The sequence below is a fragment of the Schistocerca cancellata genome, chromosome 1 (assembly GCF_023864275.1).
Source record: "Schistocerca cancellata isolate TAMUIC-IGC-003103 chromosome 1, iqSchCanc2.1, whole genome shotgun sequence".
Taxonomy (NCBI): Eukaryota; Metazoa; Arthropoda; class Insecta; order Orthoptera; family Acrididae; genus Schistocerca; species Schistocerca cancellata.
In genome coordinates, this window is record NC_064626.1 from 1,040,707,701 (window position 1) to 1,040,735,676 (window position 27,976).

At 44.7% G+C, this 27,976-nt stretch overlaps 1 protein-coding gene across 1 annotated transcript in view; it reads left to right on the forward strand.

Annotated features, from left to right (window-relative positions):
- Positions 1 to 27,976, forward strand: part of LOC126162901 (solute carrier organic anion transporter family member 74D-like) — a 209,376-nt gene that overhangs the window by 121,647 nt on the left and 59,753 nt on the right. Inside the window, exons 7-9 of the mRNA XM_049919713.1 lie at positions 7,110 to 7,253; positions 11,347 to 11,511; positions 20,684 to 20,879. Coding sequence (XP_049775670.1) covers positions 7,110 to 7,253; positions 11,347 to 11,511; positions 20,684 to 20,879 — 505 coding nt within the window. The remainder of the gene's footprint in view (positions 1 to 7,109; positions 7,254 to 11,346; positions 11,512 to 20,683; positions 20,880 to 27,976) is intronic.

Below are 27,976 nucleotides of genomic sequence, written 5' to 3' on the forward strand. Positions count from 1 at the left end.
TATCTTCAGGTATACCAGCACACTGTTTTTCTTATGGTGTTGCCTCCCTTGAGTTGTTGCTTCCATTACAGCTATTGATCCATATCTCCTGGTTTCGTAGCATGCTCTTCGCCGTTTTTCATCGAGGTTGGCTCCTTCGACTAGGATATCATCCCCCCCCCCCACCCCCACCCTACGTTGTGAACTGCTATTCGTCTGACTCCTGCGCAAGGGACTTGTCTGGCTTGGATGGCTCTGCCAGGAGCATAAGCCCCTACCAGCGTAGCTCTCTTTGTCATGGCAGAATGCACAAACCTCCTTGCCAATCATAAGGCCGCATTTCTCGAGGCGGTCACAAAAAAGGTACGATGTTTAAAGGTTTTAAATGCTTCCACAAATACTGGGCAGTTCATCACATTTAGGACTGAGAAGGTTCGCAGCTATAATTGCACAGCACCAAATGCGGAATTAATACCCTTCGAAAGAAAGTCTCAGTTCTCACTGAAAAATACGAATTTTCCGTAGATGTCATTCACAACTAACTACAAACTTTTACGAAGTAATCTAATTCTTCATGAAACGTTTCAGAATCTTAAGGCAAATGTTTGGATCTCCGCGTTACGTGGCCTCACATTACGTAATCTGACCACGGATCCCTTCAGACTCACTTGGGAAATCACCTACCAGTACCAAAGCTCGCAGAAGATCTCTCTCCTGACTAACCCAATAATACAGGTGCCAGTCAGCAGGTGCTTCAACTCACAGAGGCCCTTAATATCCCTCTTTTGATCAAATCCAGTTCTGTAAACAGTTTCCTCAAGGAGCCAACCACTGTGTCGATGGGCAATGGCAGCAGACGACGGTCGCGAGTGTCTTTCCTAGCAGCACGACATCGCCTGCAGCGTCTCTCCTGGGCTCGTGACCACATCGGTTGGACCCTAGAGGACTGGATTGGAAAACCGTGGCCTGGTCGGATCAGTCCCGATTTCAGATGGTAAGAACTGATGGTAGGGTTCGAGTGTGGCGCTGACCCCACGAAGCCATGGACCAAAGTTGTCATCAAGCCAATGTGCAAGCTGGTGGTGGCTCCATAACGGTGTGGGCTGCATTTGTATGGAATGGACTGGGTCCTCTGGTCCCACTGAACCGATCATTGACTGGAAATTTTTATGTTACGCTACATGGAGACCATTTGCAGCCATACATCTACATCTGCGTGATTACTCTGCTATTCACAATAAAGTGACTGGCAGAGGGTTCAATGGACCACCCTCAAGATGTCTCTCTACCGTTCCAGTCTCGAACGGCACGTGAGAGAAACGAATACTTAAATTTTTCTGTGCTAGCCCTGATTTCTCTTATTTTATCGTGATCATCATTTCTCCCTATGTTGGTGGGTGGCAACAGAATGTTTTCGCAATCGGAGGAGAAAACTGGTGATTGAAATTTCATGAGGAGATCCCGTCGCAACGAAAAACACCTTTATTTTAATGATTGCCACTCCAATTCACGTATCATGTCTGTGACATTATCTCCCCTATTTCGCGATAATACAAAACGAGATGCCCTTCTTTGTACTTTTTCGATGTCATCCGTCAGTCCCACCCGACGCAGATCCCACACTGCACAGGAATACTCTAGAATGGGGCGGACAAGCGTGGTGTAAGCAGTCTCTTTAGTAGACCTGTTGCATGTTCTAAGTGTTCTGCCAATGAATCGCAGTCTTTGGTTTGCTCTGCCCACAATATTATCTATGTGAGCATTCCAATTTAGGTTATTTGTAATTGTAGTCCCTAAGTATTTAGGTCAATTTACAGCCTTCAGATTTGTGTGAATTATCGCGTAACGGAAATTTAGCTGATTTCTTTTAGTACTCATGTGAATAACTTCACACGTTTCCTATTCAGGGTCGATTGCCACTTTTCGCACGATACAGATGTCTTATCTAAATCATTTTGCAAGTCGTTTTGATTATCTGATGACTTTACAAGACGGTAAATGACAGCATCATCTGCAGACAATCTAACACGGCTACTCAGATTGTCTCCTATGTCGTTAATATAGATCACGAACAATAGAGGGCCTATAACACTTCCTTGGGGAACGCCGGATATTACTTCTGTTTTACTCGATGACTTTCCGTCTATTACTACAAACTGTGACCTTTTTGACAGGAAATCACGAATCCAGTCGCACAACTGAGGCGATAGTTCCTAGGCACACAGTTTGGTTAGAAGACGCTTGTGAGGAACGGTGTCGAAAACCTTCTGGAAATCTAAAGATATGGAATCAATTTGATATCCCCTATCGATAGCACTTATTACTTCATGAGTATAAAGAGCTAGTTGTGTTCAAGAAGAACGATATTTTCTGAATCCGTGCTGACTATGTGTCAATAAATCGTTTTCTTCGAGGTACTTCATAATGTTCGAATACAGTATGTGTTCCAAAACCCTACTGGAAATATGGACTTCATGTTGACAAATAATGATGGAATTTTTATGGATGACAATGCGCCATGTCATTGGGCCCCAACTGTCGTCGATTGGTTCGAAGAGCATTGTGGACTGTTCGAGCGAATGATCTGGACACACAGATCGCAAGGTACGAATCCCATCAAATATTAATAGGACATAATCGAGAGCTCAATATTTTTACATGGGACTTCCAACGACTTGTTCACTCGATGGCACGTCGAGTTGCTGCAGTACGTCAAGAAAAAGGAGGTCCGACACGATGTTAGGAGGTATCTTATGACTTTGTCACCTCAGTGTAACCTGGCTTTTGGCTTGAATGACTGCCGGGAAATATCTTCTCCGGAAGCAGCTTCGAAAAAATCTCCTCTTCTGTTCAAACGAAATTACGAAACGAATCTACATCTACATCTACATGGTTACTCTGAAATTCACACTGAAGTGCCTGGAAGAGGGTTCATCGAACTATTTTCATACTACTACTCTACCATTCCACTCTAGAATGGCGCGTGGGAAAAAGGAACACCTAAATCTTTCCTTTCGAGCTCTGATTTCTCTTTTTTTTATTGTGATGATCATTTCTCCCTACGTAGGTGGGTGTCAACAAAATATTTTCGCATTCGGAAGAGAAAATTGGTGATTGAAATTTCGTAAATAGATCTCGCCGCAAAGAAAACCGCCTTTGTTTCAGTGACTGCCACCCCAACTCGCTTATCATATCAGTGACACTCTCACTCCTATTGCGCGATAACACTAAACGAGCTGCCCTTCTTTGCGCTTTTTCGATGTCCTCCGTCAGTCCTACCTGGTAAGGATCCCGTACAGCGCAACAATATTCCAGCACAGGACCGAGAAGTGTAGTGTAGGCTGTCTCTTTAGTGGGTTTGTCTCATCTTCTAAGTGTTCTACCAACAAAGCGCAGTCTTTGTTTCGCCTTCCCCACAATATTACCTATGTGGTCTTTCCAATTTAAGTTGTTTGTAATTGTAATTCGTAGGTATTTTTCCAATTGACAGGCCTTAGATTTGTGCTATTTATCGTATACCCAGAATTTATCGGATTTCTTTTAGTACGGATGTGGATGACCTCGCACTTTTCTTTGTTTAGTGCTAATTGCCACTTTCCGCACCATACAGAAATTCTCTCTAGATCATTTTGTAATTGGAATTGGTCGTCTGATGATTTTACTGGTACAGCGTCATCTGTAAATAGTCTAAGGGGGCTGCTCAGATTATCACCTAGACCATTTATACACTCCTGGAAATTGAAATAAGAACACCGTGAATTCATTGTCCCAGGAAGGGGAAACTTTATTGACACATTCCTGGGGTCAGATACATCACATGATCACACTGACAGAACCACAGGCACATAGACACAGGCAACAGAGCATGCACAATGTCGGCACTAGTACAGTGTATATCCACCTTTCGCAGCAATGCAGGCTGCTATTCTCCCATGGAGACGATCGTAGAGATGCTGGATGTAGTCCTGTGGAACGGCTTGCCATGCCATTTCCACCTGGCGCCTCAGTTGGACCCGCGTTCGTGCTGGACGTGCAGACCGCGTGAGACGACGCTTCATCCAGTCCCAAACATGCTCAATGGGGGACAGATCCGGAGATATTGCTGGCCAGGGTGGTTGACTTACACCTTCTAGAGCACGTTGGGTGGCACGGGATACATGCGGACGTGCATTGTCCTGTTGGAATAGCAAGTTCCCTTGCCGGTCTAGGAATGGTAGAACGATGGGTTCGATGACGGTTTGGATGTACCGTGCACTATTCAGTGTCCCCTCGACGATCACCAGTGGTGTACGGCCAGTGTAGGAGATCGCTCCCCACACCATGATGCCGGGTGTTGGCCCTGTGTGCCTCGGTCGTATGCAGTCCTGATTGTGGCGCTCACCTGCACGGCGCCAAACACGCATACGACCATCATTGGCACCAAGGCAGAAGCGACTCTCATCGCTGAAGACGACACGTCTCCATTCGTCCCTCCATTCACGCCTGTCGCGACACCACTGGAGGCGGGCTGCACGATGTTGGGGCGTGAGCGGAAGACGGCCTAACGGTGTGCGGGACCGTAGCCCAGCTTCATGGAGACGGTTGCGAATGGTCCTCGCCGATACCCCAGGAGCAACAGTGTCCCTAATTTGCTGGGAAGTGGCGGTGCGATCCCCTACGGCACTGCGTAGGATCCTACGGTCTTGGCGTGCATCCGTGCGTCGCTGCGGTCCGGTCCCAGGTCGACGGGCACGTGCACCTTCCGCCGACCACTGGCGACAACATCGATGTACTGTGGAGGTCTCACGCCCCACGCGTTGAGCAATTCGGCGGTACGTCCACCCGGCCTCCCGCATGCCCACTATATGCCCTCGCTCAAAGTCCGTCAACTGCACATACGGTTCACGTCCACGCTGTCGCGGCATGCTACCAGTGTTAAAGACTGCGATGGAGCTCCGTATGCCACGGCAAACTGGCTGACACTGACGGCGGCGGTGCACAAATGCTGCGCAGCTAGCGCCATTCGACGGCCAACACCGCGGTTCCTGGTGTGTCCGCTGTGCCGTGCGTGTGATCATTGCTTGTACAGCCCTCTCGCAGTGTCCAGAGCAAGTATCGTGGGTCTGACACACCGGTGTCAATGTGTTCTTTTTTCCATTTCCAGGAGTGTATAAATCAGGAACAGCAGAGGGCCTATGAAACTACCTTACGGAACGCCAGATATCACTTGTGTTCTACTCGATGATTTACCGTCTATCACTACGTACTGTGACCTCTCTGAGAGGAAATCACGAATCCAGTCAGACAACTGAGAAGATACTCCATATGCACGCAATTTGATTAATAGTCGCATGCGAGGAACGGTATCAAAAGCCTTCTGGAAATCTAGGAATATGGAATCGATCTGAGATCCCTTGTCGACAGCACTCATTACTTCATGGGAATAAAGAGCTAGCTGTGTTGCACAAGAACGATATTTTCTGAATACGTGTTGGTTATGTATAAATAAGTCATTTTCTTCAAGGTGATTCATAATGTTCGAGTACAGTATACGCTCCAAAATCCTACTCCAAATTGAGGTCAGTGATATGGATCTGTAATACGTTGGGTTACTCCTATTTCCTTTCTTGAATACTGACGTGACTTTTGCAACTTTCCATTCTTTAGGAACAGACCTTTCGTCAAGTGAGCGGTTATATATGATTGCTAAGAAAGGCGCTATTGTGTCTGCATGCTCTGAGAGGAACCTCACTGGTATACCATCTGGACTGGAACACTTGCCTTTCGTAACTGATTTGAGTTCTTTCACAACACCTAAGATACCTAATTTTATGTCACACATGCAAACAGTGGTTCTGGTTCAGAATTCCGGAATATTTTCTTGGTCTTCTTTCATGAAGGAATTACGAAAAGCTGTATTTAGTAACTCCGCTTTAGTGGCACCATCATCGGTAGCATTTCCGTCGCAATCTCGCAGTGACGGTATTGATCTTGAAATCTATGTGATGAAGTACATTACTTCAGTGTGTTGGTAGTGATCGCAATGTCAAGAATATGTTTATTGTAAATGTGTAAACTGACATTAGACACTATACTTGAACTCCATTCAATTTAAAACCGAAAATGGGTTGAAAACTGTATTGAGTTAACGAATAGCTTCAGTTAGTTGTATCTCAGATCGTTGTACAGCATTACGTAGTGTTCCTCTACCAGTAATTCGCTGTTCATGCCATGGACGGATCCAGGATTTTCGTCGTGAATTTTTCCGCTCTTTTTCGACAGTCCCTAACAGAGTTAACGCAGCCAATTTATGCGTGTCCATTCTCGTAAGGAAACTGCTTTTAGCGCCAGATGCAGCTCTGAGCTGACACGGGAGAGTGCTGCGGTCACAAATCGCTACGACGAACACGTTATATTCAATGAGATCAGCCGATTGTTCCAGAGGTGCAGAAACTGCGACGGACACCGCGTCTCGAGGGACACGTCCAATATGCGGACGGGACGGGTCAAATGGGTCAAATGGCTCTGAGCACTATGAGACTTAACTTCTGAAAAAATGGCTCTGAGCACTATGGGACTTAACATCTGAGGCCATCAGTCCCCTAGAACTTAGAACTACTTAAACCTAACTATCCTAAGGACATCACAAACACCCATGCCCGAGGCAGGATTCGAACCGGCGACTGTACCGGTCGCGCGACTCCAGACTGTAGCGCCTAGAACCGCTCGGCCACTACGGCCGGCCAATATGCGGACGGTGTCCAAGTGTCACTGAGTGTGGCAAGACAGGTTATGTCAAATTCCCTACTAGAGTTGTATGATGCTACTCCTCAGCACCTTGAACTGTGTGTGGTATTCGCAGCGCAGTGTGAATGCAATTCGGCTGCGCGGCGATGCATGTGTTCGGCGTGGTGAGCTGGGGCTGTTCCCACAACAGTTGCCGCAGATAGCGCAAAATTTAGCTTGCGCTCCGTTGCAGCGCTGTCAGGTGTGTACTGTTATGTGTCTCACCCTTTTAACATTTTCGGTTCAACGGCGGTGCTTTTGTATGGCGCGGTGTGCTGGTGCTGTTCTCGCTTCATTCTGCTCCTGTCCTGCTCACAATGTGCTGTGAGGTACCTTGACCGTTTTTTGGTGTTTGGTGTTTACAGCTTGGGTGCCGTTCGGCTGCGTGGCGGTGGTGCTGTCGGGCGTGCTGGTGATGTTCCCCCGACAGCTGCCGCGCACTGCCCAGCGGCGGGCTGACGCCGGTCACCAGACGGTGGCGGGCGACGTCGCCAAGATATCTTTCGCAGGTAGCAACGGCTATACCGACCGTTTAATACATCACTTACTGTCATTTAAGGAACGTTCTACTTGAACCTGAAGATTAGATTAGTACTTCTTCCATAGATCATGAATACGACGCTTCGTAATGATGTGGAACGTGTCGGGTTAATGAAAGGTATCTATACAAGATGTTACATTACACAAAATATTACATGACACTTAATTGTTTTGGGGGGGAGGGCTGGGGGTGGGAAATTACATACTTACTATATCTAAAAATACATCTAATGAGTAGAAGGAGTTGCCGTTAATAAATTCTTTTAATTTCCTTTTAAATGCTATATGGCTATATGTCAGACTTTTGATGCTATTAGGTAAGTGACCAAAGACTTTTGTGGCAGCGTAATTTACCCTCTCTGAGCCAAAGTTAGCTTTAACCTTGAGTAGTGAAGATCATCCTTTCTCCTAGTGTTGTAGCCATGTACACTGCTATTACTTTTGAATTCGTTCGGATTGTTAGTAACAAATTCCATAAGTGAATATATATATATATATATATATATATTTATTTATTTATTTATTGTGAGGCTACAGTGAAGATCTCTAGCTCTTTAAATAAGTGTCTACAGGATGATCTTGGATGAGCTCCAGCAATTATTCTGATTACACGCTTTTGTGCAATGAACACTCTTTTACTGAATGATGAGTTACCCCAGAATATCAAGCCATATGAAAGCAGAGAATGAAAATAGGCGTGGTAAGCTAATTTACTGAAATGTATATCGCCAAAATTTGCAATGACCCTAATAGCATAAGTAGCTGAACTCAAACGTTTCAGCAGATCTTCCGTGTGTTTTTCCAGTTCAACCCCTCATTAATGCATAACCTAGAAATTTTAAATATTCTACCTTAGCCATCGCTTTCTGATCGAATCTGTATTTATTAATGGTGTCATTCCATTTTCTCTGTGGAACTGTATATATTGCGTTTTGTCAAAATTTAATCAGAGCGCATTTGCAGAGAAGCACTTAATGATTTTATGAAAAACGTTTACAATTTCACCAGTTAATTCTTGTCTGTTGGGTGTGATAGCTATACTTGTATCATCGGCAAAAAGTACCAACTTTGCATCTTCGTGAATATAGAATGGCAAGTCATTGATAAATATTAAGAACAGCAGAGAACCCAAGACCGAACCTTGCGGCACCCCATTCTTGATTGTTGCCCAGTTTGAGAAATCACCGGTTTTTTTGCATATTATGTGAACTGCTTATTTCAACTTTCTGCACTCTTCCAGTTAGGTATTATTTAAAACATTTGAGCACTGTTCCATTCACACCAGAATACTTGAGCTTATCTAGAAGCAGTCCATGATTTACACAATCAAAAGCCTTTGAGAGATCACAAAAAATCCCAACGGGTGACTTCCGGTTACTCAGAGCATTTAATATTTCATTATTGAAAAAATATATAGCATTTTCTGTTGAAAAACCTTTCTGGAAACCAAACTGACATTTTGTTAAAACTTTATTTTTACAAAGGTGTGCAGCTACTCTACAATACATTACTTTTTCTAGAATTTTGGATAAGGTAGTCAGAAGAGAGATTGAGTGGTAGTTGTTGACATCAGACGTATCCCCTTCTTTATGCAGTCAGTTGCTCCTCCCTTTTTATTAGCGCAAATGAGCATCAAGGCACATTTGTAACAAAATTAACATTGCCGGTTGGAAGAGTCCTGCGCAGTGTATGTGCAGTAGTATGAGGTCTAGTTAATAAAAAATGCAGTCAAATAGTGACGCATTTGATGTCAGTTGCACAGTATTTAATAAGTCATCAACGATTCAGGTGGTACAGGGTGGAACTGGGTACAACAGGAGTCGGCTTTATATTGTTTTAGGGCCGGCATATATGTCTTTACTGCAGATAGGAAACAGATGCCATTATTGACAGTGCGTATTGCGCATATAAACCACGGTTGTGGCAACTCCACAGATAAAACAGTTGTCATCTGATGGGAAAGCAAAGACAGGTGCGTACAAGGAAATGGGACTCTCTAATCGTCAAACTGCTAATAAGTTGAGACCTTCAAGTACAGTGATTTATAATTTCGTTAGATTGAGCGCACGATATGCTCAGAATAGAAAAAAATATCAGCAAAGCAGAAAACTATCTGAGGCATGGAAACGGTTACTTCTGGGCAAAGTCAGGGCCGCAAACATTTATTCCAAATTGTTGCTGATTTACAGTTGTCAGTAACTGCCAGACGTGGACGACAAATTTTATCAAATGATAAACATCTTGCATTGAAGAAACTACTGCAGAAACCTACTTTAACACCCAAACATAAGTGAGCAATACTGGATTTTCCTGAATAATATACGTCAAGAACTTCAGAATGGGATAAAGTGATCTTCTGTAATGAGAAGAAGTTTAATTTAGATGGGTCGTATGTATTTCAATATTATTGGCATTATCTGAGAACAGAGCAGTAGGTAAGAATGAACAGAAATTTTGGAGGGGGGTGTGTTACGATTTGGGCAGCCTTCTCGACTAAAGGTAAACTGCTTGGCTGAACATTAGAATGAACTCATGTACACTGAGATGCTAGAGACAGAACTGCTTAGTATGTATGAGGTCATAGGGGACGCAAGTCTAATGTTCCAACAAGATAATGCATCTACGCATGTTTCTGTTACAATTAAGAAGTGGTTTGAAAATAGCTCGAATCTGGATACCGTGGAAAACCTTTGGGGGATACTTGCAGGGCGTATTTTTCACAATGGATGGCAATTTGAGGCCTTATGTCAGCTGAAAAGTGCGATACGAAAACAGTGGGCTACAGTTCCACTGCAAGAACTAATTATGCTTATCCATTACGGATATTTTAGAACCGTGACTGTATATTAATGTAAATAAGTTATACACAACTGCAACCAGTCACTTTTTCAATAATAATGCTTTATTACATTAACCGGTTTTCGAACCCTTTCAGGTTCATCTTCAGATGATTTCGGGAGGATCCGCGAAGTTACATCATTACTGGTAGTAGCATAATGCTGGGTGCTGGTTTGTGACAGTATAGGCGGCTTTTTTCGTATCTGTCTGCCTCCATTTTGGTGTCCTGAACACTTTCACACGAACTATATTAGTTCACACTTTAACAGTGACTAATTATCATAGCAAAACCGGTGCCGAAGACTATTTTCCAGGGAATTTGGAAGAACGGGGGGAATAAATTACTAACAATAGAATAACGGAACAGGACAGTGAGTGCCTTTATACGAGTCTCTATCCAGCAAATGCAAACGTCTTATTTTGTTACTCGTGATGATGATGATGAGGTTTGGTTTTGGGGCACTCAACTGCGCGGTTATCAGCGACCGTACAAATTCCCAACCCTTGCTCAGCCCAAACTCCCCACTTTCATGAATGACGATGAAGTGATCAGGACAACACAAAACCCAGTCATCTCGAGGCAGGTTAAAATCCCTGACCCCGCCGGGAATCGAACCCAGGGCCCCGTGCCCGAGAAGCGAGAACGTGACCGCAAGACCACGAGCTGCGGACTTGTTACTCGTGTTTTGAAAGAAATTACGTAATTCCGCATGATTGTTTATGTCTTATACCCCGTATGTGTTTACTACTTTCAGGACGTCCACGTTCGAAAGGTGCTCAAAATGATCGATGTCTACGACTTTTGAGTCAAAGATAACGCGGGCTGAGTTCTCCGGAACTTAATTCGGCGTTCGAAGAGGCTACATGACGTCATGTATCACATCAAACTTGGAAGACGATTACCTGATGCGAATCTACATTCCCCACGATCATGGCGAGTTCCACCACTTATCACGACACTACCGACTCTATTAAAGATCAGCAAGAAATCATGCAGAATGGACGTATCTGAATTAGCGTCGGATGTTGTTTACGGACAATACTTGTGTTTGTTTGCACCTGATAATCGGAGGCAACGTCTCTGGAGACAGCCCAGTCACATCAGATGCCTCCAGCACTATGCTACACATGCGCAGCAGTATCGTGGATGGAGCTGTTCACTACGAAATATAATGAGACAGAGCCGGCGCCTTTTGTGTGTATTTGTTCTCTGCCTTTGTACAGATTTCCGTTGCGCGTTCTCGCGGCTGATCCACAACCCTGTGCTGTTGTTCAACACCTTCAGCGGGGTGTGCTTCATGTTCGGAGTGATCGGCTACTGGATCTTCATGCCTAAGTACATGGAGACTCAGTTCCGGCAGTCGGCGGCTACCGCCAGCTTAATCTCAGGTACGTGCTCCCTTTTGTCCCGGCCTTTCCAAAAAGAAATTAATTCCCACAGTAGCACATGTGAAACACCCTTAGAAATTACAAATTTCTATACGCCAATGGCGCAGATCAATATTTGTTTTATTTATTTGCTGTAATTACAACACAACGTACAATTTAGTAAGTAAGCTAAGTCATGTAGTCACATTTTAAAACTGTGTAACAGCGTATATCATTAAATAATTAATGTACCACTATATTTACAACCTTATAATTCATATTTGTGTAGATATATTGTCTGCAGTGGGGCTCATTACTGTTATCACTTTCAGCATTCACTGCACTTTTCTCAGTCTGTCCCTGCCTCCAATTTCTCCCCCCCCCCCCCCGCGCGCACACAAACACACACACACATACACACACACACACACACACACACACACACATACTCCATGTGCACAAGCTACTACTATTACTACTACTACTGCACAAACCGATGTGTCTCATTACATTTTATTGACAATAATGACTAGGTTCGTTCTGTCTTTGGAGATGTTAGCACGTAACTGTGTTTTAGTGGTAACGGTACCTATTTCGAAGAAAAGAAAATAAGATGAATGTAACAATTACCGCATCTTAAATCTGATATTTTACGCAGAAAAATAACTACAAAAATAGTTTTTGAAGAATGGAAGCTGAAATTGATACTTTATTAGCAGAGAACGAATTGATTTTAAGAGACACATAGGTACTTGGTATTTTCTACATCTACATCTGCATTTATACTCCGCAAGCCACCCAACGGTGTGTGGTGGAGGGCACTTTACGTGCCACTGTCATTACCTCCCTTTCCTGTTCCAGTCGCGTATGGTTCGCGGGAAGAACGACTGTCTGAAGGCCTCTGTGCGCGCTCTAATCTCTCTAATTTTACATTCGTGATCTCCTCGGGAGGTATAAGTAGGGGGAAGCAATATATTCGATACCTCATCCAGAAACGCACCCTCTCGAAACCTGGCGAGCAAGCTACACCGCGATGCAGAGCGCCTCTCTCGCAGAGTCTGCCACTTGAGTTTGTTAAACATCTCCGTAACGCTATCACGGTTACCAAATAACCATGTGACGAAACGCGCCGCTCTTCTTTGAATCTTCTCTATCTCCTCCGTCAACCCGATCTGGTACGGATCCCACACTGATGAGCAATACTCAAGTATAGGTCGAACGAGTGTTTTGTAAGCCACCTCCTTTTTTGATGGACTACATTTTCTAAGGACTCTCCCAATGAATCTCAACCTGGTACCCGCCTTACCAACAATTAATTTTATATGATCATTCCACTTCAAATCGTTCCGCACGCATACTCCCAGATATTTTACAGAAGTAACTGCTACCAGTGTTTGTTCCGCTATCATATAATCATACAATAAAGGATCCTTCTTTCTATGTATTCGCAATACATTACATTTGTCTATGTTAAGGGTCAGTTGCCACTCCCTGCACCAAGTGCCTATCCGCTGCAGATCCTCCTGCATTTCGCTACAATTTTCTACTGCTGCAACTTCTCTGTATACTACAGCGTCATCCGCGAAAAGCCGCATGGAACTTCCGACACTATCTACTAGGTCATTTATATATATTGTGAAAAGCAATGGTCCCATAACACTCCCCTGTGGCACACCAGAGGTTACTTTAACGTCTGTAGACGTCTCTCCGTTGATAACAACATGCTGTGTTCTGTTTGCTAAAAACTCTTCAATGCAGCCACACAGCTGGTCTGATATTCCGTAGGCTCTTACTTTGTTTATCAGGCGACAGTGCGGAACTGTATCGAACGCCTTCCGGAAGTCAAGAAAAATAGCATCTACCTGGGAGCCTGTATCTAATATTTTCTGGGTCTCATGAACAAATAAAGCGAGTTGGGTCTCACACGATCGCTGTTTCCGGAATCCATGTTGATTCCTACATAGTAGATTCTGAGTTTCCAAAAACGACATGATATTCGAGCAGAAAACATGTTCTAAAATTCTACAACAGATCGACGTCAGAGATATAGGTCTATAGTTTTGCGCATCTGCTCGACGACCCTTCTTGAAGACTGGGACTACTTGTGCTCTCTTCCAATCATTTGGAACCTTCCGTCCCTCTAGAGACTTGCGGTACACGGCTGTTAGAAGGGGGGCAAGTTCTTTCGCGTACTCTGTGTAGAATCGAATTGGTATCCCGTCAGGTCCAGTGGACTTTCCTCTGTTGAGTGATTCCAGTTGCTTTTCTATTCCTTGGACACTTATTTCGATGTCAGCCATTTTTTCGTTTGTGCCAGGATTTAGAGAAGGAACTGCAGTGCGGTCTTCCTCTGTGAAACAGCTTTGGAAAAAGGTGTTTAGTATTTCAGCTTTACGCTTGTCATCCTCTGTTTCAATGCCATCATCATCACGGAGTGTCTGGATATGCTGTTTCGAGCCACTTACTGATTTAACGTAAGACCAGAACTTCCTAGGATTTTCTGTCAAGTCGGTACATAGAATTTTACTTTCGAATTCACTGAACGCTTCACGCATAGCCCTCCTTACGCTAACTTTGACATCGTTTAGCTTCTGTTTGTCTGAGAGGTTTTGGCTGCGTTTAAACTTGGAGTAAAGCTCTCTTTGCTTTCGCAGTAGTTTCCTAACTTTGTTGTTGTACCACGGTGGGTTTTTCCCGTTCCTCACAGTTTTACTCGGCACGTACCTGTCTAAAACGCATTTTACGATTGCCTTGAACTTTTTCCATAAACATTCAACATTGTCAGTGTCAGAACAGAAATTTTCGTTTTGATCTGTTAGGTAGTCTGAAATCTGCCTTCTATTACTCTTGCTAAACAGATAAACCTTCCGCCCTTTTTTTATATTCCTATTAACTTCCATATTCAGGGATGCTGCAACGGCCTTATGATCACTGATTCCCTGTTCTGCACTTACAGAGTCGAAAAGTTCGGGTCTGTTTGTTACCAGTAGGTCCAAGATGTTATCTCCACGAGTCGGTTCTCTGTTTAATTGCTCGAGGTAATTTTCGGATAGTGCACTCAGTATAATGTCACTCGATGCTCTGTCACTACCACCCGTCCTAAACATCTGAGTGTCCCAGTCTATATCTGGTAAATTTAAATCTCCACCTAAGACTATAACATGCTGAGAAAATTTATGTGAAATGTATTCCAAATTTTCTCTCAGTTGTTCTGCCACTAATGCTGTTGAGTCGGGGGGTCGGTAAAAGGAGCCAATTATTAACCTAGCTCGGTTGTTGAGTGTAACCTCCACCCATAATAATTCACAGGAACTATCCACTTCTATTTCACTACAGGATAAACTACTACTAACAGCGACGAACACTCCACCACCGGTTGCATGCAATCTATCCTTTCTAAACACCGTCTGTACCTTTGTAAAAATTTCGGCATAATTTATCTCTGGCTTCAGCCAGCTTTCTGTACCTATAACGATTTCAGCTTCAGTGCTTTCTATCAGCGCTTGAAGTTCCGGTACTTTACCAACGCAGCTTCGACAGTTTACAATTACAATACCGATTGCTGCTTGGTCCCCGCATGTTCTGACTTTGCCCCGCACCCGTTGAGGCTGTTGCCCTTTCTGTACTTGCCCGAGGCCATCTAACCTAAAAAAACCGCCCAGCCCACGCCACACAACCTCTGCTACCCGTGTAGCCGCTTGTTGCGTGTAGTGGACTCCTGACCTATCCAGCGGAACCCGAAACCCCACCACCCTATGGCGCAAGTCGAGGAATCTGCAGCCCACACGGTCGCAGAACCGTCTCAGCCTCTGATTCAGACCCTCCACTCGGCTCTGTACCAAAGGTCCGCAGTCAGTCCTGTCGACGATGCTGCAGATGGTGAGCTCTGCTTTCATCCCGCTAGCGAGACTGGCAGTCTTCACCAAATTAGATAGCCGCCGGAAGCCAGAGAGGATTTCCTCCGATCCATAGCGACACACATCATTGGGGCCGACATGAGCGACCACCTGCAGATGGGTGCACCCTGTACCCTTCATGGCATCCGGAAGGACCCTTTCCACATCTGGAATGACTCCCCCCGGTAGGCACACGGAGTGCACTTTGGTCTTCTTCCCCTCCCTTGCTGCCATATCCCTAAGGGGCCCCATTACGCGCCTGACGTTGGAGCTCCCAACTACCAGTAAGCCCACCCTCTGCGACCGCCCGGATCTTGCAGACTGAGGGGCAACCTCTGGAACAGGACAAGCAGCCATGTCAGGCCGAAGATCAGTATCAGCCTGAGACAGAGCCTGAAACCGGTTCGTCAGACAAACTGGAGAGGCCTTCCGTTCAGCCCTCCGGAATGTCTTTCGCCCCCTGCCACACCTTGAGACGACCTCCCACTCTACCACAGGTGAGGGATCAGCCTCAATGCGGCAATATCCCGGGCAACCACAGTTGTAGCCCGATCGGGGGATGCGTGGGACGAGCTGGCCGTCCCCGACAAACCCCCATCCGGACCCTCACAGTGATGCCCATTGGCAACAGCCTCAAGCTGTGTGACCGAAGCCAACACTGCCTGAAGCTGGGAGCGAAGGGATGCCAACTCAGCCTGCATCCGAACACAGCAGTTGCAGTCCCTATCCATGCTAAAAACTGTTGTGCAATGAACGTCTGAACTAATCTACAGAGAGCGCAAACAAATCGACACAAAATTTAAACGGTTATTAAAATACGAGATTGACTAGTAAATGCAGTAATGTTGCCACTTGTGCACTGCTGACGCACTGCTCAGCGGCGGAAGGAGACTACGCGATTTTACACTATTCAGGTACTAAAACGCGATGCTACAACTCTCAAATACTATAATACGCCCGAAATTTATGAATTAAACAATGCAAGTACCAAAAACACACAAAGAAATTAAGAATTAAACTATGTAACAAATGAGTGAGCTAGGAGTATACGACTTGCTGCTGCAGCTGCTTATCCAACGGCGGCAGGGAGCACACTTTTAGTACGACAGCTATTAATCAAGGACAAGTTTACGAAAAACATGAAAACTTACATTGCTGTGTAGATTTGTAGAAAGCTTTTGATAATATGGAATAGAATAAGATGCTCTCCATTCTTAGACAGATGGTGGTACGGCATGGAATATTTTTGGTGTTTAAGATGTGCTTCACTTACTTCGTTTAAGAAAATGCTAAATGCGAAAGGATATGAACACATTTTAGAGCATTTTGCACTGTGTACAGTAGAGGAACAGTTCGGAGAATGTGATTGAGTACGTGAACATGACAATGCAATTTGTCATACAGCAGCATCAGAGAGAAAATGGTTCGTTGACGAAAACATTCCTGAAATGGACTGTCTTACTCAAGGTCCCGACTTGAACACAACAGAACACTTGTGAGATGAGTTGTAACGTCGACTTCCCTCCAGACCACAGCGTCCAACATCTCTACCTCCTCTGGATTCCGCTCTTGAGGGAGAATGGGCTGCCATACCTCCAAAAGCATTGAGATACCTCACTGAAAGTGTCTCCAACACTACTGAAGCTGTCATAAAAGCGAATGCTTGGACACATCCCGTGTTTATTTCCTCTAATAGGGTTAATGTAGTTTGGAGGCACCTATGCCGAAACTACAAAGAACTCAAATTACTTTCCTAGCTATGAGAAGTGTCACACGTTGCTGCGCGGCACGTTACTTTTTACGGCCCTGCCAGTGTCCAGCAATGTTCATTTGTCTAGCTAAAAGCTGTAGTAGAAAATACTAGACCACTACTGTCTACTGCAGGTCGCAACATACATAGAATTGTCCGGTAAACGGGATGTGGCTAGTACTGAAATAAAAGTTTTAACTTGGCAATGTAAATTTTCAGGTGTATTTTTACGATAAAGATCACAGTTAATACTGCCAAGTCCGTACTAAGTGTCTACACAATGTAAAGCTCCCACGCACACCACAATCACACACGTAGCCAGTTTATGGTATTTACACCCGTTACCGAAGTTAACAGAGTTCACTAGATCGTTTAGTTATGAAAATGCTCGCTCAAATGTTGTGCACTCTGCTCTACACGTAATACCTGTTGCAGTCTTAGACCGCACAACACGCCACGCGGTTTTAACTAACAGTCAAAAGCAATAATTTTGATATTCTGTCTGAAATTCCACGCGACTTCCACTATACCGTTCACTTAAATACACTTTGTACTACTTCGCGAACTCGTAATTAGCATTTTTCCGCGATTTTACAGTACTTTCATCGGAGCTGCTTTCAATGAGATGTTACTAGTTCGAATCCTCAGCCCCGACTTCTCTAGATCACACCAAAGGCTTTGTTCCCAGCATAGATTGGCGCGAGCAAATCAGGTTGCAACATTATCCCGCGCTAACCCGCGCTTTACTTCAATGTCCAATCATAGTAAAACATTTCTTTGTATGTCAATTGCTAAATAAATAAATTTAGAAAAGTACCAAATATAAAATTACTCCTACCGAAATTACCGATTAATTTGTGTTCTATTCACGATTTATTAGTACCATAAACTGACTGCACATTTAATTATTGTATATCCCCTGTATAGTTTAACTGGTACTTCGTGAATAAACAAAACAATTTTCAGAATGAGATTTTCACTCTGCAGCGGAGTGTGCGCTGATATGAAACTTCCTGGAAGATTAAAAGTGTGTGCCGGACCGAGACTCGAACTCGAGACCTTTGCCTTTCGCGGGCAAGTGCTCTACCAACTGAGCTTCTGTAAAGTTTGGAAGGTAGGAGGCGAGGTATTGGCAGAAGTAAAGCTGTGAGGACGGAGCGTGAGTCGTGATTGGGTAGCTCAGTTGGTAGAGCACTTGCCCGCGAAAGGCAAAGGTCTCGAGTTCGAGTCTCGGTCCGGCACACAGTTTTAATCTGCCAGGAAGTTTCAAAACAGTTTTCATTTACTTCTGTTCTTCTTCACTCATACAACACTGCTAATTACTACACATATAAAACAATTATAATTATGCATATACATTAAATATTAATCAAACATAACTTTACAACGTTGTTTTGACTACGACTGCTAGCACTGTCCGTTAACTGCTGACCTCTGCCGCCTACTAGTACAACTACGTGCAGCTCTGTAACTCAGGTCCATGTCAGGTAGTGACATCTGTCGATGACTCATGCCTATAACGATATCGTCCTAACAAGCGACAAAGCGACAAGAGCGATGCGAAGGCGCTACGCCTCAACGTCTGTACTTGATACCAGCTCAAAACATGAGTGACGCAACTCCTTGCTGAATCTGAGTAAACAGATGTAACTACATGTATGAGAGAAGTATTGGTGCCTGACCGCCCCCACACTCTTCTACGACGAGCGTGAAGCGTCAGACATATTCTCGATTCGTAGCTGAATAGAATTTTATGCGTCTTATCTAGGTTCCATTTCAGATGTCTTCTTGCCCATCTCCTTCGCGCACTACGATGCCAGAGCCACTGTACTGACGTTGGTAATGGATACCTAAATATGCCAATGCGATCGTATGGAGACGGTTGCGTATTGCCTGAGTGGACATAGCCCTCCCAGTTACCTCTAAACAGATACCACGCAGCTCTGTTTCGTTCTCATCGCGGTACCTACAATCTATAAAACCTACGTGGCGGACATCAGCTGGTTCTCCTGACCGCGAGCGACCGCCATGAGGCATATCTGCAATGTTTCATGTCTAACGACAGTGGCTGAATGTTCGAATGACGGAGCAGTGGTGCGTGGCGTTTCTATGGTCAACGTTCCGTCGTGATAATCCTTCTTGCCGACAAGTGACAATGCACGCGCGGTCTAAGCCTGAAATGATCCTTCACGGCATATTGGCAGACTGGATAGTCCACATAAACAGAATTGTCTTGTTCAAGACTACAGACGTAGCACGCTCAACTGAAATGTACTTTTTCAGACTTACTTTTCACCTCTAGCACGCAAGTGGCCGTACGTAGCAATTATCTGTGGTCAAACCATTGTTGAGAAAGCCTTTTCCCGACAACAAAACACTGTTGGCGTAAAACTTTTTAGCGGAGCATTACGTCAGGAGTTTCAGCTCGAAATTGTAGTTGAAGTGATAGCTGAAGTAAGGCCTACGTATTAGTACAAACGCATCTTTGATGATACGTAATGTCGCATTAAGCTGAAATGGAGAGTAAAACTGGCATATAAGAAGAGTGGAGAACTAAGGGAACCAACCTAAGAGTTGATGATTGAAACAAACCCTATTCGAAGTCCATGACGGTGTGTTCGGGATATGTGTGCTCTCCACACCTGCACATACCTCATTCTACGTTTGATACGCTGGATGTGTAAAGGATAAGGATCATGTCCCGTGAACCGCGCCACGGTTGAGCTAGCGAAAGATCGTATTTAGGCACTCACAGATGTTGGAGAAGAATAAATAAACTCGTAGGCACTTACTAACTTTCTCCTTTTTCTGTTGACAGGCACCCATTTTAAAGAGGTGCGCTTGTTGTACTCTTAACTCTAAATTTTTAAATAGTCCAGTACCTGACGGGAAAAGGGTGTCTTTGCATTTGCTGTGTTCTGTTCTACCATCTGAACCATCCAGACGGCCATTGTGGCCGAGCGGTTCTAGGCGCTTCAGTCCGGAACAGCGTTGCTGCTACGGTCGCAGGTTCGAATCCTGCCTCGGGCATGGATGTGTGTGATGTCCTTAGGTTAGTTAGCTTTATGTAGTTTTAAGTCTAGGGGACTAATGACCTCAGATGTTAAGTCCCATAGTGCTCAGAGCCATTTGAACCATTTGAACCATTCTGATATGACGCTTCAACTGGAAATAAAGATTTCCTTTTCCCATTCTCCTAATTGTTATTTCTCTTAAAATTCGCAGAACAGCCTTCGTATATTTGGATACAGTCTGGCTACAAAACGCACTGTATTCATCTGGTATGTGCTAGGTCAACTGTTGGATACTGTGGGTATTAACATTTCCTTTTCTCATTCTCCTCATTGTTATTTCTCTCAAAATTCGCAGAGCATCCTTCATAGATTTCGATACAGTCTGGCTACAAAACGCACTGTATTCGTGTGATGTGTGCTAGGTCAACTGATGGATACTGTGGGTATATTTCTTGCTCTGTTGATTACGTGGGCGAGCAGCTGGCAGCTGTCAAGAAATGCCGGACAGCTAACCCCTGGCCGCGTGCCCGCAGGTTCCGTGGGTCTGGTGTTCACGGCGCTGGGGCTGATCACGTCGGCGCTGGTGATCTCGCGCTGGAAGCCGCGGCCGCGCGTGCTGGCCGCCTGGAACGTCGGCGTCGAGCTCATCGACGTCGTGGGGCAGCTCTGCCTCGCCTTCATCAGCTGCCCGTCCGACAACCTGCAGGGCTCCTGGGGACACGACAACACGTAACTAACAGCTCCAGCGTGGCTCCTAAGTGTCTGCCCAAAAACTTTTCCTCCTCTGACAGTTGGGCACTTAATTCTATTTTCTGATGGGTACTTTGGGCAATGCACGAAAAAGTACTAATGTTTGACCATAAAACTCACAGATCGTCTCAAAAATAGTATCCCCATCAGCAGACATTACAATGGAGGCACATGAAATGGCTTGGGAAGCGCACGTGGAATAATGCGGAAACCTGTCATGGAGGGGGAACGCGACGCGTAGTAAGGGCAGACCCGCTGACAGAAGTGTTGACCGGCGGACAGCAGTGAGTCGGGCGGACCACTGACTTTACCCTGCGCGTCGAGCCGAGTGACGCTCCAGAACACTCAGTCGCCAGTCGCCCGCAAGAGCCGTGTGCTGAGTTTATCCCTGTGCACGTCTCAACGCGGTTTCGGATCTTCTGCTTTCCGCACGTCGAGTTTTCGTTTCCTCCTGCGAGGAAAATGGTCATCTTCGGTCCATGGAGTAACCGCGCCTACAGCGTAGTGTAGCGACCTTGTCACACCTTTGCAAATTCTAAAGTGGCGAAGAAGGACGTTCTTACGCGTGTGATGCCCTATTTTTTGTTTCCCTTTTGCTAGCATTCATTTCGGGCCACCAATGGTCCAGCAATTTCTGCAATGCTCCCAAGAACAGTTTCGCCAGCAAAAGAACAGCAGTGGCAGCAGCAGCAGTAGATACAGGCGTTGACGACCCAGAATGCGGATTTGCTTCGCGCCCATGCCAGGCTCCTATTGTGTAATTCTCTTCCCAACCCCCCGCCACTCGACGCAGTTTGCCGGTTTCGACAAGTCTAATTACCTGTACCGTCCTTACTGCACTGCCAGGTGTATTGTCGATCCAGTAGACAAGGCTGCCTTGTTGTTGTCCAGTACCACGGATTTATACGAATTTGAAGACCCCAAGCGAGCGCGAGCAACTCATGAACTTCGTCAGGTGCTTGCGCAATATCTAGGTCATCAAACCCATGTGGTGGTGGCACGGCTGCAATTTGACCAGCGCTAAAAGCGTCTTGGAAAGTCATATGCGGCCTGGATCGCCGATTTGCACCATCTCTCGCGCAAGTGCCGATCTGAGGATCACAAATGTGCTACTTCTTATGCAGACTGGCTGATTCGAGATTTCGTTGTCCGATTACCTCTTGAACCGGAGATGCAGACGAGGGTGTGGACCATGCCCGACCCCTCTTTAGCCAACATTGCCCAAATCGCGGAGTCGCATGAGCTTACAGCGGCGGCAGCGGACGTCCCTTTTGATAACTGCCAGATGGATCAATTAGGTGTGCATGGTATACGGCTTCCGTTGCCCCGCGGTTTATCCCAGACGACTTAGCCTCCCTTTGAGTCGTCTAGTATTGCCGCCATTAACGATTCCAGTACAGTGGCGTCGTCAGCCGAGCCTATCTCGGCAAGTTGGCGTTGGTGCAGCGTCCCAATTCCCGTCCGCGGCGGTTTTTGGGTTCTCGGCGTCGTTCTCGTTCCACTCGTTGGGCGAACCAGCGGTTGTGCCCCAATGGTCATTTGTGGCATGGTCAACGAGACTGCTCCACGTGGAGGCCAGGTGTGGTGTATGCCGTCGGATAGGCAATTTGGCTAGTGCTAGTAAAAGTCGGCGGGCCATGACTCAGTCGTCGAACGCCTCTGTCTTTTAACTGCACACATTATTAGTGGTCAGTTCACCATCTGCGCGAACTATTTTTAGGCTAGACGCTTTTTACGTTTTTACCTTTCAGATCGTTTACGAATTGCATTTACTGTCTACTTTTTACGATTTGGACTCCTTATTGCGGTGGTGCAGCCAGCTGTTTGACACTTCCTTTGGTCGGGCAAAAAATTTCGAGCCACGCGTTTCTCTTAAGCTGTCGGCAGTTTTGTCACCCCCACCGCGTTCCCTTCGTCCTACACAACGAGGTAAAGACCAAGCTGCAATATTGGCAGGATAATGACGTCGTGTCTCCCATTTCGTCGGATCAGTGGTCCTTCCTTTTGGTGGTGGTTGAGACGCCCGCCGACGCCGTGTGCCTTTGTGGCGATTTTAAACTGATGGGCACCGCGCACTGTGTCGACGATTTGCATCCAGTTCCGTGTCAGGCAGCGTTGTTGCCAAAGTTGTCATTGGGACGCGCATCGACTTGCTCGATGCCTACCTGCAGCTGCCGTCGGACGCAGTTTCTCGGATTTTCCTGGTCCTGTACGTCAATTACTTCGATGATATCTGAGCAATCGGGCTCTCTAGAGAGGAACATTTACGTAAACTTCAGTCGGTTTTCCAACGCCTCCTAGAGAACCGCCTGCGCTACAAGCTGGAAAAGTAGAGCTTTTTCTCCCCGAAGACGCGTTTTTGTGTTTAGGAAATATGATATGGTCTCTATGGATCACATCAAAGTCGTCGACAGCCTGGCTGCTCCTGGTGAGTTCATACTCCGGGCAGCGAACATCTACCAAACTCTTAACAGGTTTCGCCAGAGGGCCGTTAAGTTTGTCTCGTCTGTGGATTGTCAACGGAATCGTCAGCCTCTCCACCCACCGGGTGGCAGGGTTGGTCACGTAGCTGCTGAGGTGAAGCCGATGGATTTTGTATTCCAATCTCTGTCTTCTTCTACAGTTTTTCTTTCCACCCCGGTTCTACGCAGAACCTGTTCATTCCTTACCTCATCGGTCCACCTAATTTTCAACGTTTCTCTGCAGCACCACAACTCAAACGCTTCGATTCTCTTCTGTTCTGGTTTTCTCACAGTCCCTCTTTCACTACAGTGCTGTGCTCCACACGAACATTTTCAGAAATTTCTGCCTCAAATTTAGGCTTGCGTTTGATACTAGTAGATTTATCTTTGCCAGGAATGCCCTTTTTGCCAGTGTTGGTCAGCCTTTCATGCCCCTCTTGCTCCGTCCGTCAGTGGTTATTTTGCTGTCTAGACAGTATAGTTCCTTAACTTCATATACTTGGTGACCATCAGTCTTGATAAGTTTCTCGCTGTTCTCATTTCTGCTATTCTCATCATTTTCGTTTTTCGTCGATTTTCTCTCAGTCCACATTTTGTACTCATTAGACTGTTCATTCCATTCAGCGCATCAAGTAATTCTTCTTCACTTTCACCTAGGATAGCACTGTCATCTGCGAATCCTATCGTTGATGTACATACACCATGAATTTTTATTCCACTCCTGAACATTTCTTTTATTTCCATCATTGCTTTTTCCTCATATATATTGAACAGTAGGGGACAAAGACTACATCCTTGTCTTACACTCTTTTTAATCCGATCACTTTGTTCGTGGTCTTCTATTCTTTTTATTCCCCCCTGTCTCTTGTACATGTTGTCGCTCCCTGTAGCGTACCCCTAATTTCCTCAGAACTTCGAACATCCTGCACCATTTGAAATTGTCGAACGCTTACTTTCAGGGCGACAAATACTATGAATGTGTCCTGATTGTTTTTCAGTCTTGCTTCCACTGTCAACCGCAGTGTCAGAATTGTCTCTCTGGCGGCTTTACCTTTCCTAAGGCCAAACGTCCTCAGTTTTCTTTTCCATTATTGTAACTTGGATGCATGATCTGTTAAGCTGTTTGTGAGACGATTCTCGCATTTATTAGCTCTTACTATCTTCGGAACTCTGTGGATGATATATTACCGTAAGTCAGTTGATATTTCGCCAGACACATACATTCTGCGCAACAACGTGAACAGTCGGTTTGTTCCCTCTTCCTCCCATTATTTTAGAAATTCTGTTGGAATGTATTTTAAATTCTGATTCTAATACTGGATACCGTATCTCTTCCATATCGTCTCCTGTTTCTTCTTATATCACATAAGACACATCTTCCCCTCATAGAGGCCTTCAGTGTACTCTTTCCACCTGTCCACTCTCTCCCCTGCATTTAACAGTGGAATTCCCGTTACACTATTAATGTTGCCACCCTTGCCTTTAATTTCAGTGAAGGCTGTTTTGACTTTCCTGTATGCTGAGTCAGTCCTTCCGATAATCATTTATTTTTCGATTTCTTCACACTTTTCATGCAGCCATTTCGTCTTAGCTTCCCCGCAGTTTCTATTTATTTCATTCCTCAGCGACTTGTATTTCTGTACTCCTAAATTTCCCTGAACATTTTTTTATTTTCTTCTTTCATCGATCAACTGGGGTATTTCTTCTGTTACCCATGGTGTCTTCGCAGTTATGCTCTTTGTAACTAAGTTTTCCTTTCTGACTTCTGTGTTTTCTCTTTTTAGAGATGTCCATTCTTCTTCAACTGTACTGCCTACTAAGCTATTGCCTACTACAGTATCTGTAGCCTTAGATAGCTTCAAGCGTATCTCTTCGTTCCTTAGTACTTCCGTATCCAACTTCTTTGCGTTTTGAGTCTTCCTGACTAATCTCTTAAACTTCAGCCTACTCTTCATCACTACTATATTGTGATCTGAGTCTAAATCTGTTCCTGGGGTCGCCTTACAATCCAGTATCAGTGTCTGACAATGATATAATCTAACTGAAATCTCTACGTTTCTCTCTGCCTTTTCCAAGTATTTCTCCTCCTCTTGCCATTCTTCAACAGAATATTCGCTGAAATTTATTGCAGAACTCAGTGTTTCTCCTATATGATTCCTATTGCCAATCCCATACTCTCCAGTAACACTTTCTTCTACTCTTTCCTCTACAACCGCGTTCCAGTCCACCATGACTATTAGATTTTCATCTCCGTTCCAGTCCACTATTAGAATTTCATCTTGTAACCTCCCCCTCACTTATCGACCTTAATGACAGTGAAAAATGAAACCGCGTGTACCTAATGGAAATTTGGGAAAAGCAATCGTCACTGAAGTTAGTTTGTCGGTAAAGAGGGAGGAAAGTGTTACATGTAAATGAAAGGAAAAATGCTAATGAAACTGGTGGAAATTAATTTTGAAAAGTGGTAAAGTTAATAAAGAAAGTAAATGTGCGGCCGTTACGTTAACAATTAACTAGCAGTAATTAGATATTTGAGATTTGGGGGAAATTACGGTCGCCAGTCCTAAGGACAATTACTATAGTAACTGAAAAAGAAAGGTTATTACACATATAATTAGCACTAGAAGTGTGGCAACTGAAGGTTGACACGTGTAGTGTGAAAACTGAAAGTTTGTCAGAAGTAATAAATTTCGCTACACTCTGACTTAATTTAGAAAAAGAATTAATAAAACCGGAAAATCGAAAGTTAATTTAGTGACTGAAGTTAATAGTGAGCTTTCTTTCTGAAGCACATCGAAATTCAGTAAAATACGGTTAGTCTTGGACTACCTCAACGATCATTTCAAAAGCTACTTGAATCTACGCAATTTAGAAATAAGAGATTTAACTTTGAACTTGAATTAAATGATTCTGAACAATTAACAATAGTAAAATTTAGTACGTACCAAGCTGAGCTGCAGTCACAGGTAAGCTAAAATACAGTAACAAAACTCGCACTCTTAATTTGTGCTTGTGTAATCTAAATATTGTAGCCAGCTATGAATACTTTAACTGAACTTTGAACTTAAAGCAGTGAAATCGAATTATATTAATTTAATGCTGGCGTTTGAATTTCAACGACACTTGGGTTCATTTCGGAAAAGGAAGGGATCCTGCTTGGCAATGCAATTGGGACAATGAGCAACAAAGGTTCATGCGAAGTTGCTGTAATTTTGTGATGCAACAATTTTAAAAGTTTGAAAAGCTGAGGTCTGCCATACAGTTCTAAAACTTTACGTGCTTCCAGTCTTCCTTGTTGGTTGATTGAAGGTTTGAAGCCGTCGATCGAGCAGGTGGCGAGAGTCACTCATTGTCGGCTGTCGCTGTTGCAGAAGCTGGATGTTGGCGCGCCCTCTTCTCGACACGGTCACCAGACGAAACGGGCTCTTGATGTGCGCCAGCTAATGCTTCCCGTCCGCGACACTATGTCAGAAACTATCATCGCAAGTCGAGCGCAATTACATGCTGCCAAACCCCGAAAGCGCGGCAGTTCGCGGGAGCTTCACACAACACACCTCCTCCACTGCACCACCCCAGCTAGACTCTCCCTCTCCCCGCGCTCCACGCGACCGAGTTAACACTACCAAAGATCTTAAACACTTTGGTTCTCCACACGACCTATCGATGTATTCGTTCGATAGCATAGTTTTCCCTAGGCCAGACCCAGCGTGTAAATACAAATAATATTCACAAAACAAACCAACATAAAAGCATAAATATATATATAGGCCTATATACAAACAGTAAAACAATTACAATATATAAAGACACAGAAACGTCATATCTTCAGCTAACAAAATAAAGAAAAAAATTCATAGTACAATAGATGGAAATAGGAGGATATGCATTTACGGCGTTACAATCTCCCTTTACGTACTGAATAACCCGTTCACTACCTTCATATACTTCTTCTATCTCTTCATCTTCAGCTTGCGACGTCGGCATGTATACATGAACTATCGACGGCGGTACTGGTTTGTTGTTTCTGATGAGAACAACCCTATCACTTAGTTGTCGATTCTGATGAAAACAACCCTATCACTGAGCTGTTCACAGTAACAAACTCTCTGCCTTACCTTCCTATTCCTAATAAATCCTACTCCCGTCATACCATTTTCTGATGCTGTTGATATTACCCTATCCTCATGTGACATAAGTCCGTGTCTTCTTTCCATTTCACTTCACTGACCCCCACTATACCTACACAGAAACGCCAAAGAAACTGGTATAGGCTTGCGTATTCAAATACAGATGTATGTAACCATCCAGAATATGGCACTGCGGTCGGCAACACCTATATAAGACAACAAGTGTCTGGCGCAGTTGTTAGATCGGTTACTGCTGCTACAATTGCAGTTTATCAAAATTTAAGTGAGTTTGACCGTGGTGTTACAGTCGGTGCACGAGCAATAGGACACAGCATCTACCATTTTCCCGTACGACCGCTTCACGACTGTACTCCGAATACGAGGAATCCGGTAAAACATCAAATCTCCGACATCGCTGCGGCCGGAAAAAGATCCTGCAAGAGCGGAACCAACGACGATTGAAGAGAATCGTTCGTCATGACAGAAG